Source organism: Carcharodon carcharias (genome assembly GCF_017639515.1).
Source record: "Carcharodon carcharias isolate sCarCar2 chromosome 40 unlocalized genomic scaffold, sCarCar2.pri SUPER_40_unloc_4, whole genome shotgun sequence".
Lineage (NCBI taxonomy): Eukaryota > Metazoa > Chordata > Chondrichthyes > Lamniformes > Lamnidae > Carcharodon > Carcharodon carcharias.
The window spans coordinates 135,001-147,680 of record NW_024470858.1 but is presented as its reverse complement, the minus strand read 5'-3'; the positions used below and the strand labels follow the sequence as shown (position 1 = coordinate 147,680).

Sequence of the window (12,680 nt, the reverse complement as noted above, 5' to 3'; positions counted from 1 at the left end):
TCCCTCTCCACGTGTGAATAGCTCGGAAACAGGATCAGGGATGTTCCTGTCCTATTGCTGCACTGAAAGCCACTTGAAGTTTTCTGTCTGGGCTGTTGTGGGAGTGGTGGTGTCTAACTGTTTCTTGTTTATATTAATCGCCAGCTCCTGTTTACCTGCACTCAGCCTCCCAAACCTCACACTTACCCAAAGACTGAGCCCCAGTCTCCAATTACTCCTTTTATATATGTCCCTCTTTCCTCGATGTATCAGAAGAATTGTATCGTTCACCTTGTTCAGAGACTAGCCGGCTGCATTTCAGATATTTGTGTAAGGGGGATAGGAGATTTACTCTGTATCTAACCCCGTGCTGTACCTGTCCTGGGAGTGTTTGATGGGGACGGTGTAGAGGGAGATTTACTCTGTATCTAACCCGTGCTGTACTGTCCTGGGAGTGTTTGATGGGGACGGTGTAGAGGGAGATTTACTCTGTATCTAACCCCGTGCTGTACCTGTCCTGGAGTGTTTGATGGGGACGGTGTAGAGGGAGATTTACTCTGTATCTAACCCCGTGCTGTACCTGTCCTGGGAGTGTTTGATGGGGACAGTGTAGAGGGAGCTTTACTCTGTATCTAACCCCGTGCTGTACCGGTCCTGGGAGTGTTTGATGGGGACAGTGAAGATGGAGATTTACTCTGTACCTAACCCCGTGCTGTACCTGTCCTGGGAGTGTTTGATGCGGACGGTGTAGAGGGAGATTTACTCTGTATCTAACCCCGTGCTGTACCTGTCCTGGGAGTGTTTGATGGGGACAGTGTAGAGGGAGATATACTCTGTATCTAACCCCGTGCTGTACCTTTCCTGGGAGTGTTTGATGGGGACGGTGTAGAGGGAGATATTCTCTGTATCTAACCCCGTGCTGTACCTTTCCTGGGAGTGTTTGATGGGGATGGTGTAGAGGGAGATATACTCTGTATCTAACCCCGTGCTGTACCTGTCCTGGGAGTGTTTTGATGGGGACGGTGTAGAGGGAGATTTTCTTGTATCTAACCCCATGCTGTACCTGTCCTGGGAGTGTTTGATGGGAAGGTGTAGTGGGTGATTTACTCTGTATCTAACCCCATGAGCTGTACCTGTCCTGGTGTGTGCTTGATGGGGACAGTGTAGAGGGAACTTTACTCTGTATCTAAACCCGTGCTGTACCTGTCCTGGTGGGTGTTTGATGGGGACAGTGTAGAGGGAGCTTTACTCTGTATCTAACCCCGTGCTGTACCTGTCCTGGGAGTGTTTGATGGGGACGGTGTAGTAGGTGAGTTTACTCTGTATCTAACCCCGTGCTGTACCTGTCCTGGGAGGAGTGTTTGATGGGGACAGTGTAGAGGGAGATGTACTCTGTATCTAACCCGTGCTGTACCTGTCCTGGGAGTGTTTGATGAGGACAGTGTAGAGGGAGATTTACTCTGTGTCTACCCCGTGCTGTACCTGTCCTGGGAGTGTTTGATGGGGACAGTGTAGAGGGAGATTTACTCTGTATCTAACCCCGTACTGTACCTGTCCTGGGAGTGTTTGATGGGGACAGTGTAGAGGGAGATTTACTCTGTATCTAACCCCGTACTGTACCTGTCTTGTGAGTGTTTGATGGGGATGGTTTAGAGGGAGATTTACTCTGTATCTAACCCCGTGCTGTACCTGTCCTGGGAGTGTTTGATGGGGACAGTGTAGAGGGAGATTTACTCTGTATCTAACCCCGTGCTGTACCTGTCCTGGGAGTGTTTGATGGGGGACAGTGTAAGGGGAGCTTTACCCTGTACCTAACCCCGTGCTGTACCTGTCCTGGGAGTGTTTGATGGGGAAAATTTAGAGGGAGTTTTACCCTTTATCTAGACCCGTGCTGTACCTGTCCTGGGAGTGTTTGATGGGGACAGTGTAGAGGGAGATTTACTCTGTATCTAACCCCGTGCTGTACCTGTCCTGGGAGTGTTTGATGGGGTCGGTGTAGAGGGAGATTTACTCTGTATCTAACCCCGTGCTGTACCTGTCCTGGGAGTGTTTGATGGGACGGTGTAGAGGGAGATTTACTCTGTATCTAACCCCGTGCTGTTCCTGTCCTGGGAGTGTTTTTTTTTTGTGTGTGATATTTCCTGCTATATTTCTCACTGCAGCTACACGTTGTGCTCGAGAGATTGAGAGAGATTTTTGGAGCCAGTAACCAGCCCTCCTCCCTCACACCTTGCCAGTGCTGCAAGGAGCGAGTGAGAGAGCGAGGGAGCTTGGAGGTTTTGTTTGAATGGCTCTTGGCCAGAGGCTGGTGAGATTCCAAGCTGGGATTGGTGGAATATGTCGGATATGCATGAGGGGAGTGGAGTTTTCCAACACAGCCTGCAGTAAACTAAGAGGGACCCACCCAGATCCGTCCTCTTCCCCGTGTATATTTATTTTAGTATTTTATTTATTACTTGGAGGTGTTTTTTTTTACGTATTTAATACCATGCAGTCACTGCTGTAGGCGTTCTTTAAATGTGCGTGAGTGAGTGTGTGTGAGAGAGAGAGAGACACAGAGCCGAAAGCAGTTGATGTCACTGTGCCAATGTGTTTATATTTCTACAAATATGTGTTTTTTACCTCAGCTATGCTCAATTAAAGCACCCTGAAACTCATCAGTACAGGACTCCGAGTGGCTTTTCTCAAATTTGTTTCTCGAGATATGGGTGGCTGTGTCGGGGCCGCTGTTTATTCCCATCCTTAGTTGCCCCCTTGAGACACTGGGGGGTGAGCTGCCTTCCTGAAATGCGGCAGTCACCCGTGTGGTGTAGGTAGTGTGCGTGTCAGCACACAGCAGGGGCGGGCTTGTCTCACACAAAAGCATCTTGAATGTGTGTCTGCATGAGGGGGTGAGTGTGCACGAGGTGAGAGTTTGTGTTCCTGCACGAGTGTGTGAGTGTGCACGAGTGTGTGAGTGTGCACTGCAGGGTGAGAGTGTGTCTGCACGGTGGGTGAGTGTCCATGCGCGTTGTGTGTGTGGTCTGCAAGAGTGGGTGAGGGTGCACGAGCGTGAGAGTGTGTGTCTGCACGAGTGGGTGAGGGTGCACGAGCTTGAGGTGTGTGTTGCACAAGTGGTGTGGTGCGCACGCGCGTGAGAGTGTGTGTCTGCACGAGGGGGTGAGTGTGCCTAACTTGAGAGTGTGTGTCTGCACGAGTGGGTGAGAGGGCACGCGCGAGAGTGTGTGTCTACAGAGTGGGTGAGTGTTCACGTGCGTGAGAGTGTGTGCACGAGTGGGTGAGAGTGCACGCGCATGAGAGTGTGTGTTCTGCCCGGTGGGGAGGGAGAGTGTGCACATGTGTGAGGTGTGTCTGTCTGCACGGTTGGGGAGGAGGGTGTGTCACGTGTGGAGTGTGTGTTCCACGAGTGGGTGAGTGTGCACGAGCGTGAGGGGTGTGTCTGCACGTGTGGGTGAGTCTGCATGAGTGGGTGAGTTGCGCAGCATTTGAGTGTGTGCGAACGGGTGGGGTGTGTGCACACGTTTGATGAGTGTGTGTCTGCCACGAGTGTGTGTGTGTGTCTGCCCGGTGTGTGTGTGTCCCATCACTGTCCACTGACCCCTGGGTTAGGGAGGGGGTGAATCAGCCCGGGTTCCTGCTCCCATCCCTGTCCACTGACCCCTGGGTTAGGGAGGGGGTGTGAATCAGCCGGGTTCCTGCTCCCCATCCCTGTCCACTGACCCCTGGGTTAGGGAGGGGGTGTGAATCAGCCCGGGTTCCTGCTCCCCATCCCTGTCCACTGACCCCTGGGTTAGGGAGGGGGGTGAATCAGCCCGGGTTCCTGCTCCCCATCCCTGTCCACTGACCCCTGGGTTAGGGAGGGGTGTGAATCAGCCCGGGTTCCTGCTCCCCATCCCTGTCCACTGACCCCTGGGTTAGGGAGGGGTGTGAATCAGCCCGGGTTCCTGCTCCCCATCCCTGTCCACTGACCCCTGGGTTAGGGAGGGGGTGTGAATCAGCCCGGGTTCCTGCTCCCCATCCCTGTCCACTGACCCCTGGGTTAGGGAGGGGGTGTGAATCAGCCCGGGTTCCTGCTCCCCATCCCTGTCCACTGACCCCTGGGTTAGGGAGGGGGTGTGAATCAGCCCGGGTTCCTGCTCCCCATCCCTGTCCACTGACCCCTGGGTTAGGGAGGGGTGTGAATCAGCCCGGGTTCCTGCTCCCCATCCCTGTCCACTGACCCCTGGGTTAGGGAGGGGGTGTGAATCAGCCCGGGTTCCTGCTCCCCATCCCTGTCCACTGACCCCTGGGTTAGGGAGGGGGTGTGAATCAGCCCGGGTTCCTGCTCCCCATCCCTGTCCACTGACCCCTGGGTTAGGGAGGGGGTGTGAATCAGCCCGGGTTCCTGCTCCCCATCCCTGTCCACTGACCCCTGGGTTAGGGAGGGGGTGTGAATCAGCCCGGGTTCCTGCTCCCCATCCCTGTCCACTGACCCCTGGGTTAGGGAGGGGGGTGTGAATCAGCCCGGGTTCCTGCTCCCCATCCCTGTCCACTGACCCCTGGGTTAGGGAGGGGGGTGAATCAGCCCGGGTTCCTGCTCCCCATCCCTGTCCACTGACCCCTGGGTTAGGGAGGGGGTGTGAATCAGCCCGGGTTCCTGCTCCCCATCCCTGTCCACTGACCCCTGGGTTAGGGAGGGGTGTGAATCAGCCCGGGTTCCTGCTCCCCATCCCTGTCCACTGACCCCTGGGTTAGGGAGGGGGTGTGAATCAGCCCGGGTTCCTGCTCCCCATCCCTGTCCACTGACCCCTGGGTTAGGGAGGGGTGTGAATCAGCCCGGGTTCCTGCTCCCCATCCCTGTCCACTGACCCCTGGGTTAGGGAGGGGTGTGAATCAGCCCGGGTTCCTGCTCCCCATCCCTGTCCACTGACCCCTGGGTTAGGGAGGGGGGTGTGAATCAGCCCGGGTTCCTGCTCCCCATCCCTGTCCACTGACCCCTGGGTTAGGGAGGGGGTGTGAATCAGCCCGGGTTCCTGCTCCCCATCCCTGTCCACTGACCCCTGGGTTAGGGAGGGGGTGTGAATCAGCCCGGGTTCCTGCTCCCCATCCCTGTCCACTGACCCCTGGGTTAGGGAGGGGGTGTGAATCAGCCCGGGTTCCTGCTCCCCATCCCTGTCCACTGACCCCTGGGTTAGGGAGGGGGTGTGAATCAGCCCGGGTTCCTGCTCCCCATCCCTGTCCACTGACCCCTGGGTTAGGGAGGGGGTGTGAATCAGCCCGGGTTCCTGCTCCCCATCCCTGTCCACTGACCCCTGGGTTAGGGAGGGGGTGTGAATCAGCCCGGGTTCCTGCTCCCCATCCCTGTCCACTGACCCCTGGGTTAGGGAGGGGGGTGTGAATCAGCCCGGGTTCCTGCTCCCCATCCCTGTCCACTGACCCCTGGGTTAGGGAGGGGGTGTGAATCAGCCCGGGTTCCTGCTCCCCATCCCTGTCCACTGACCCCTGGGTTAGGGAGGGGTGTGAATCAGCCCGGGTTCCTGCTCCCCATCCCTGTCCACTGACCCCTGGGTTAGGGAGGGGGTGTGAATCAGCCCGGGTTCCTGCTCCCCATCCCTGTCCACTGACCCCTGGGTTAGGGAGGGGGTGTGAATCAGCCCGGGTTCCTGCTCCCCATCCCTGTCCACTGACCCCTGGGTTAGGGAGGGGGTGTGAATCAGCCCGGGTTCCTGCTCCCCATCCCTGTCCACTGACCCCTGGGTTAGGGAGGGGGTGTGAATCAGCCCGGGTTCCTGCTCCCCATCCCTGTCCACTGACCCCTGGGTTAGGGAGGGGGTGTGAATCAGCCCGGGTTCCTGCTCCCCATCCCTGTCCACTGACCCCTGGGTTAGGGAGGGGGTGTGAATCAGCCCGGGTTCCTGCTCCCCATCCCTGTCCACTGACCCCTGGGTTAGGGAGGGGTGTGAATCAGCCCGGGTTCCTGCTCCCCATCCCTGTCCACTGACCCCTGGGTTAGGGAGGGGGTGTGAATCAGCCCGGGTTCCTGCTCCCCATCCCTGTCCACTGACCCCTGGGTTAGGGAGGGGGGTGAATCAGCCCGGGTTCCTGCTCCCCATCCCTGTCCACTGACCCCTGGGTTAGGGAGGGGGTGTGAATCAGCCCGGGTTCCTGCTCCCCATCCCTGTCCACTGACCCCTGGGTTAGGGAGGGGTGTGAATCAGCCCGGGTTCCTGCTCCCCATCCCTGTCCACTGACCCCTGGGTTAGGGAGGGGGTGTGAATCAGCCCGGGTTCCTGCTCCCCATCCCTGTCCACTGACCCCTGGGTTAGGGAGGGGGTGTGAATCAGCCCGGGTTCCTGCTCCCCATCCCTGTCCACTGACCCCTGGGTTAGGGAGGGGTGTGAATCAGCCCGGGTTCCTGCTCCCCATCCCTGTCCACTGACCCCTGGGTTAGGGAGGGGGTGTGAATCAGCCCGGGTTCCTGCTCCCCATCCCTGTCCACTGACCCCTGGGTTAGGGAGGGTGTGAATCAGCCCGGGTTCCTGCTCCCCATCCCTGTCCACTGACCCCTGGGTTAGGGAGGGGGTGTGAATCAGCCCGGGTTCCTGCTCCCCATCCCTGTCCACTGACCCCTGGGTTAGGGAGGGGGTGTGAATCAGCCCGGGTTCCTGCTCCCCATCCCTGTCCACTGACCCCTGGGTTAGGGAGGGGGTGTGAATCAGCCCGGGTTCCTGCTCCCCATCCCTGTCCACTGACCCCTGGGTTAGGGAGGGGTGTGAATCAGCCCGGGTTCCTGCTCCCCATCCCTGTCCACTGACCCCTGGGTTAGGGAGGGGGTGTGAATCAGCCCGGGTTCCTGCTCCCCATCCCTGTCCACTGACCCCTGGGTTAGGGAGGGGGGTGAATCAGCCCGGGTTCCTGCTCCCCATCCCTGTCCACTGACCCCTGGGTTAGGGAGGGGGTGTGAATCAGCCCGGGTTCCTGCTCCCCATCCCTGTCCACTGACCCCTGGGTTAGGGAGGGGGTGTGAATCAGCCCGGGTTCCTGCTCCCCATCCCTGTCCACTGACCCCTGGGTTAGGGAGGGGGGTGTGAATCAGCCCGGGTTCCTGCTCCCCATCCCTGTCCACTGACCCCTGGGTTAGGGAGGGGGTGTGAATCAGCCCGGGTTCCTGCTCCCCATCCCTGTCCACTGACCCCTGGGTTAGGGAGGGGGGTGTGAATCAGCCCGGGTTCCTGCTCCCCATCCCTGTCCACTGACCCCTGGGTTAGGGAGGGGTGTGAATCAGCCCGGGTTCCTGCTCCCCATCCCTGTCCACTGACCCCTGGGTTAGGGAGGGGGGTGTGAATCAGCCCGGGTTCCTGCTCCCCATCCCTGTCCACTGACCCCTGGGTTAGGGAGGGGTGTGAATCAGCCCGGGTTCCTGCTCCCCATCCCTGTCCACTGACCCCTGGGTTAGGGAGGGGGTGTGAATCAGCCCGGGTTCCTGCTCCCCATCCCTGTCCACTGACCCCTGGGTTAGGGAGGGGGTGTGAATCAGCCCGGGTTCCTGCTCCCCATCCCTGTCCACTGACCCCTGGGTTAGGGAGGGGGTGTGAATCAGCCCGGGTTCCTGCTCCCCATCCCTGTCCACTGACCCCTGGGTTAGGGAGGGGGTGTGAATCAGCCCGGGTTCCTGCTCCCCATCCCTGTCCACTGACCCCTGGGTTAGGGAGGGGGTGTGAATCAGCCCGGGTTCCTGCTCCCCATCCCTGTCCACTGACCCCTGGGTTAGGGAGGGGGTGTGAATCAGCCCGGGTTCCTGCTCCCCATCCCTGTCCACTGACCCCTGGGTTAGGGAGGGGTGTGAATCAGCCCGGGTTCCTGCTCCCCATCCCTGTCCACTGACCCCTGGGTTAGGGAGGGGTGTGAATCAGCCCGGGTTCCTGCTCCCCATCCCTGTCCACTGACCCCTGGGTTAGGGAGGGGGTGTGAATCAGCCCGGGTTCCTGCTCCCCATCCCTGTCCACTGACCCCTGGGTTAGGGAGGGGGTGTGAATCAGCCCGGGTTCCTGCTCCCCATCCCTGTCCACTGACCCCTGGGTTAGGGAGGGGGTGTGAATCAGCCCGGGTTCCTGCTCCCCATCCCTGTCCACTGACCCCTGGGTTAGGGAGGGGGTGTGAATCAGCCCGGGTTCCTGCTCCCCATCCCTGTCCACTGACCCCTGGGTTAGGGAGGGGGTGTGAATCAGCCCGGGTTCCTGCTCCCCATCCCTGTCCACTGACCCCTGGGTTAGGGAGGGGGTGTGAATCAGCCCGGGTTCCTGCTCCCCATCCCTGTCCACTGACCCCTGGGTTAGGGAGGGGTGTGAATCAGCCCGGGTTCCTGCTCCCCATCCCTGTCCACTGACCCCTGGGTTAGGGAGGGGGTGTGAATCAGCCCGGGTTCCTGCTCCCCATCCCTGTCCACTGACCCCTGGGTTAGGGAGGGGGTGTGAATCAGCCCGGGTTCCTGCTCCCCATCCCTGTCCACTGACCCCTGGGTTAGGGAGGGGGTGTGAATCAGCCCGGGTTCCTGCTCCCCATCCCTGTCCACTGACCCCTGGGTTAGGGAGGGGGTGTGAATCAGCCCGGGTTCCTGCTCCCCATCCCTGTCCACTGACCCCTGGGTTAGGGAGGGGGTGTGAATCAGCCCGGGTTCCTGCTCCCCATCCCTGTCCACTGACCCCTGGGTTAGGGAGGGGGTGTGAATCAGCCCGGGTTCCTGCTCCCCATCCCTGTCCACTGACCCCTGGGTTAGGGAGGGGGGTGAATCAGCCCGGGTTCCTGCTCCCCATCCCTGTCCACTGACCCCTGGGTTAGGGAGGGGTGTGAATCAGCCCGGGTTCCTGCTCCCCATCCCTGTCCACTGACCCCTGGGTTAGGGAGGGTGTGAATCAGCCCGGGTTCCTGCTCCCCATCCCTGTCCACTGACCCCTGGGTTAGGGAGGGGGTGTGAATCAGCCCGGGTTCCTGCTCCCCATCCCTGTCCACTGACCCCTGGGTTAGGGAGGGGGTGTGAATCAGCCCGGGTTCCTGCTCCCCATCCCTGTCCACTGACCCCTGGGTTAGGGAGGGGTGTGAATCAGCCCGGGTTCCTGCTCCCCATCCCTGTCCACTGACCCCTGGGTTAGGGAGGGGGTGTGAATCAGCCCGGGTTCCTGCTCCCCATCCCTGTCCACTGACCCCTGGGTTAGGGAGGGGGGTGTGAATCAGCCCGGGTTCCTGCTCCCCATCCCTGTCCACTGACCCCTGGGTTAGGGAGGGGTGTGAATCAGCCCGGGTTCCTGCTCCCCATCCCTGTCCACTGACCCCTGGGTTAGGGAGGGGGTGTGAATCAGCCCGGGTTCCTGCTCCCCATCCCTGTCCACTGACCCCTGGGTTAGGGAGGGGTGTGAATCAGCCCGGGTTCCTGCTCCCCATCCCTGTCCACTGACCCCTGGGTTAGGGAGGGGTGTGAATCAGCCCGGGTTCCTGCTCCCCATCCCTGTCCACTGACCCCTGGGTTAGGGAGGGGTGTGAATCAGCCCGGGTTCCTGCTCCCCATCCCTGTCCACTGACCCCTGGGTTAGGGAGGGGTGTGAATCAGCCCGGGTTCCTGCTCCCCATCCCTGTCCACTGACCCCTGGGTTAGGGAGGGGGTGTGAATCAGCCCGGGTTCCTGCTCCCCATCCCTGTCCACTGACCCCTGGGTTAGGGAGGGGGTGTGAATCAGCCCGGGTTCCTGCTCCCCATCCCTGTCCACTGACCCCTGGGTTAGGGAGGGGGTGTGAATCAGCCCGGGTTCCTGCTCCCCATCCCTGTCCACTGACCCCTGGGTTAGGGAGGGGTGTGAATCAGCCCGGGTTCCTGCTCCCCATCCCTGTCCACTGACCCCTGGGTTAGGGAGGGGGTGTGAATCAGCCCGGGTTCCTGCTCCCCATCCCTGTCCACTGACCCCTGGGTTAGGGAGGGGGTGTGAATCAGCCCGGGTTCCTGCTCCCCATCCCTGTCCACTGACCCCTGGGTTAGGGAGGGGGTGTGAATCAGCCCGGGTTCCTGCTCCCCATCCCTGTCCACTGACCCCTGGGTTAGGGAGGGGGTGTGAATCAGCCCGGGTTCCTGCTCCCCATCCCTGTCCACTGACCCCTGGGTTAGGGAGGGGTGTGAATCAGCCCGGGTTCCTGCTCCCCATCCCTGTCCACTGACCCCTGGGTTAGGGAGGGGTGTGAATCAGCCCGGGTTCCTGCTCCCCATCCCTGTCCACTGACCCCTGGGTTAGGGAGGGGGTGTGAATCAGCCCGGGTTCCTGCTCCCCATCCCTGTCCACTGACCCCTGGGTTAGGGAGGGGGTGTGAATCAGCCCGGGTTCCTGCTCCCCATCCCTGTCCACTGACCCCTGGGTTAGGGAGGGGTGTGAATCAGCCCGGGTTCCTGCTCCCCATCCCTGTCCACTGACCCCTGGGTTAGGGAGGGGGTGTGAATCAGCCCGGGTTCCTGCTCCCCATCCCTGTCCACTGACCCCTGGGTTAGGGAGGGGGTGTGAATCAGCCCGGGTTCCTGCTCCCCATCCCTGTCCACTGACCCCTGGGTTAGGGAGGGGGTGTGAATCAGCCCGGGTTCCTGCTCCCCATCCCTGTCCACTGACCCCTGGGTTAGGGAGGGGTGTGAATCAGCCCGGGTTCCTGCTCCCCATCCCTGTCCACTGACCCCTGGGTTAGGGAGGGGTGTGAATCAGCCCGGGTTCCTGCTCCCCATCCCTGTCCACTGACCCCTGGGTTAGGGAGGGGGTGTGAATCAGCCCGGGTTCCTGCTCCCCATCCCTGTCCACTGACCCCTGGGTTAGGGAGGGGGTGTGAATCAGCCCGGGTTCCTGCTCCCCATCCCTGTCCACTGACCCCTGGGTTAGGGAGGGGGTGTGAATCAGCCCGGGTTCCTGCTCCCCATCCCTGTCCACTGACCCCTGGGTTAGGGAGGGGGTGTGAATCAGCCCGGGTTCCTGCTCCCCATCCCTGTCCACTGACCCCTGGGTTAGGGAGGGGTGTGAATCAGCCCGGGTTCCTGCTCCCCATCCCTGTCCACTGACCCCTGGGTTAGGGAGGGGGGTGTGAATCAGCCCGGGTTCCTGCTCCCCATCCCTGTCCACTGACCCCTGGGTTAGGGAGGGGGTGTGAATCAGCCCGGGTTCCTGCTCCCCATCCCTGTCCACTGACCCCTGGGTTAGGGAGGGGGTGTGAATCAGCCCGGGTTCCTGCTCCCCATCCCTGTCCACTGACCCCTGGGTTAGGGAGGGGGTGTGAATCAGCCCGGGTTCCTGCTCCCCATCCCTGTCCACTGACCCCTGGGTTAGGGAGGGGTGTGAATCAGCCCGGGTTCCTGCTCCCCATCCCTGTCCACTGACCCCTGGGTTAGGGAGGGGGTGTGAATCAGCCCGGGTTCCTGCTCCCCATCCCTGTCCACTGACCCCTGGGTTAGGGAGGGGTGTGAATCAGCCCGGGTTCCTGCTCCCCATCCCTGTCCACTGACCCCTGGGTTAGGGAGGGGTGTGAATCAGCCCGGGTTCCTGCTCCCCATCCCTGTCCACTGACCCCTGGGTTAGGGAGGGGGTGTGAATCAGCCCGGGTTCCTGCTCCCCATCCCTGTCCACTGACCCCTGGGTTAGGGAGGGGGTGTGAATCAGCCCGGGTTCCTGCTCCCCATCCCTGTCCACTGACCCCTGGGTTAGGGAGGGGGGTGAATCAGCCCGGGTTCCTGCTCCCCATCCCTGTCCACTGACCCCTGGGTTAGGGAGGGGGGTGTGAATCAGCCCGGGTTCCTGCTCCCCATCCCTGTCCACTGACCCCTGGGTTAGGGAGGGGGTGTGAATCAGCCCGGGTTCCTGCTCCCCATCCCTGTCCACTGACCCCTGGGTTAGGGAGGGGTGTGAATCAGCCCGGGTTCCTGCTCCCCATCCCTGTCCACTGACCCCTGGGTTAGGGAGGGGGGTGTGAATCAGCCCGGGTTCCTGCTCCCCATCCCTGTCCACTGACCCCTGGGTTAGGGAGGGGTGTGAATCAGCCCGGGTTCCTGCTCCCCATCCCTGTCCACTGACCCCTGGGTTAGGGAGGGGGTGTGAATCAGCCCGGGTTCCTGCTCCCCATCCCTGTCCACTGACCCCTGGGTTAGGGAGGGGGTGTGAATCAGCCCGGGTTCCTGCTCCCCATCCCTGTCCACTGACCCCTGGGTTAGGGAGGGGGTGTGAATCAGCCCGGGTTCCTGCTCCCCATCCCTGTCCACTGACCCCTGGGTTAGGGAGGGGGTGTGAATCAGCCCGGGTTCCTGCTCCCCATCCCTGTCCACTGACCCCTGGGTTAGGGAGGGGTGTGAATCAGCCCGGGTTCCTGCTCCCCATCCCTGTCCACTGACCCCTGGGTTAGGGAGGGGGTGTGAATCAGCCCGGGTTCCTGCTCCCCATCCCTGTCCACTGACCCCTGGGTTAGGGAGGGGTGTGAATCAGCCCGGGTTCCTGCTCCCCATCCCTGTCCACTGACCCCTGGGTTAGGGAGGGGGTGTGAATCAGCCCGGGTTCCTGCTCCCCATCCCTGTCCACTGACCCCTGGGTTAGGGAGGGGGTGTGAATCAGCCCGGGTTCCTGCTCCCCATCCCTGTCCACTGACCCCTGGGTTAGGGAGGGGTGTGAATCAGCCCGGGTTCCTGCTCCCCATCCCTGTCCACTGACCCCTGGGTTA

At 61.1% G+C, this 12,680-nt stretch overlaps 1 protein-coding gene across 1 annotated transcript in view; it reads left to right on the top strand.

Annotated features, from left to right (window-relative positions):
- Positions 1 to 243: 243 nt before the first annotated feature.
- The window catches only part of LOC121275036 (solute carrier family 2, facilitated glucose transporter member 1-like), a 110,035-nt gene continuing 97,598 nt past the window's right edge, over positions 244 to 12,680 (top strand). The window contains exon 1 of the mRNA XM_041182426.1: positions 244 to 309. Within this exon, the coding sequence (XP_041038360.1) occupies positions 244 to 309 (66 nt within the window). The remainder of the gene's footprint in view (positions 310 to 12,680) is intronic.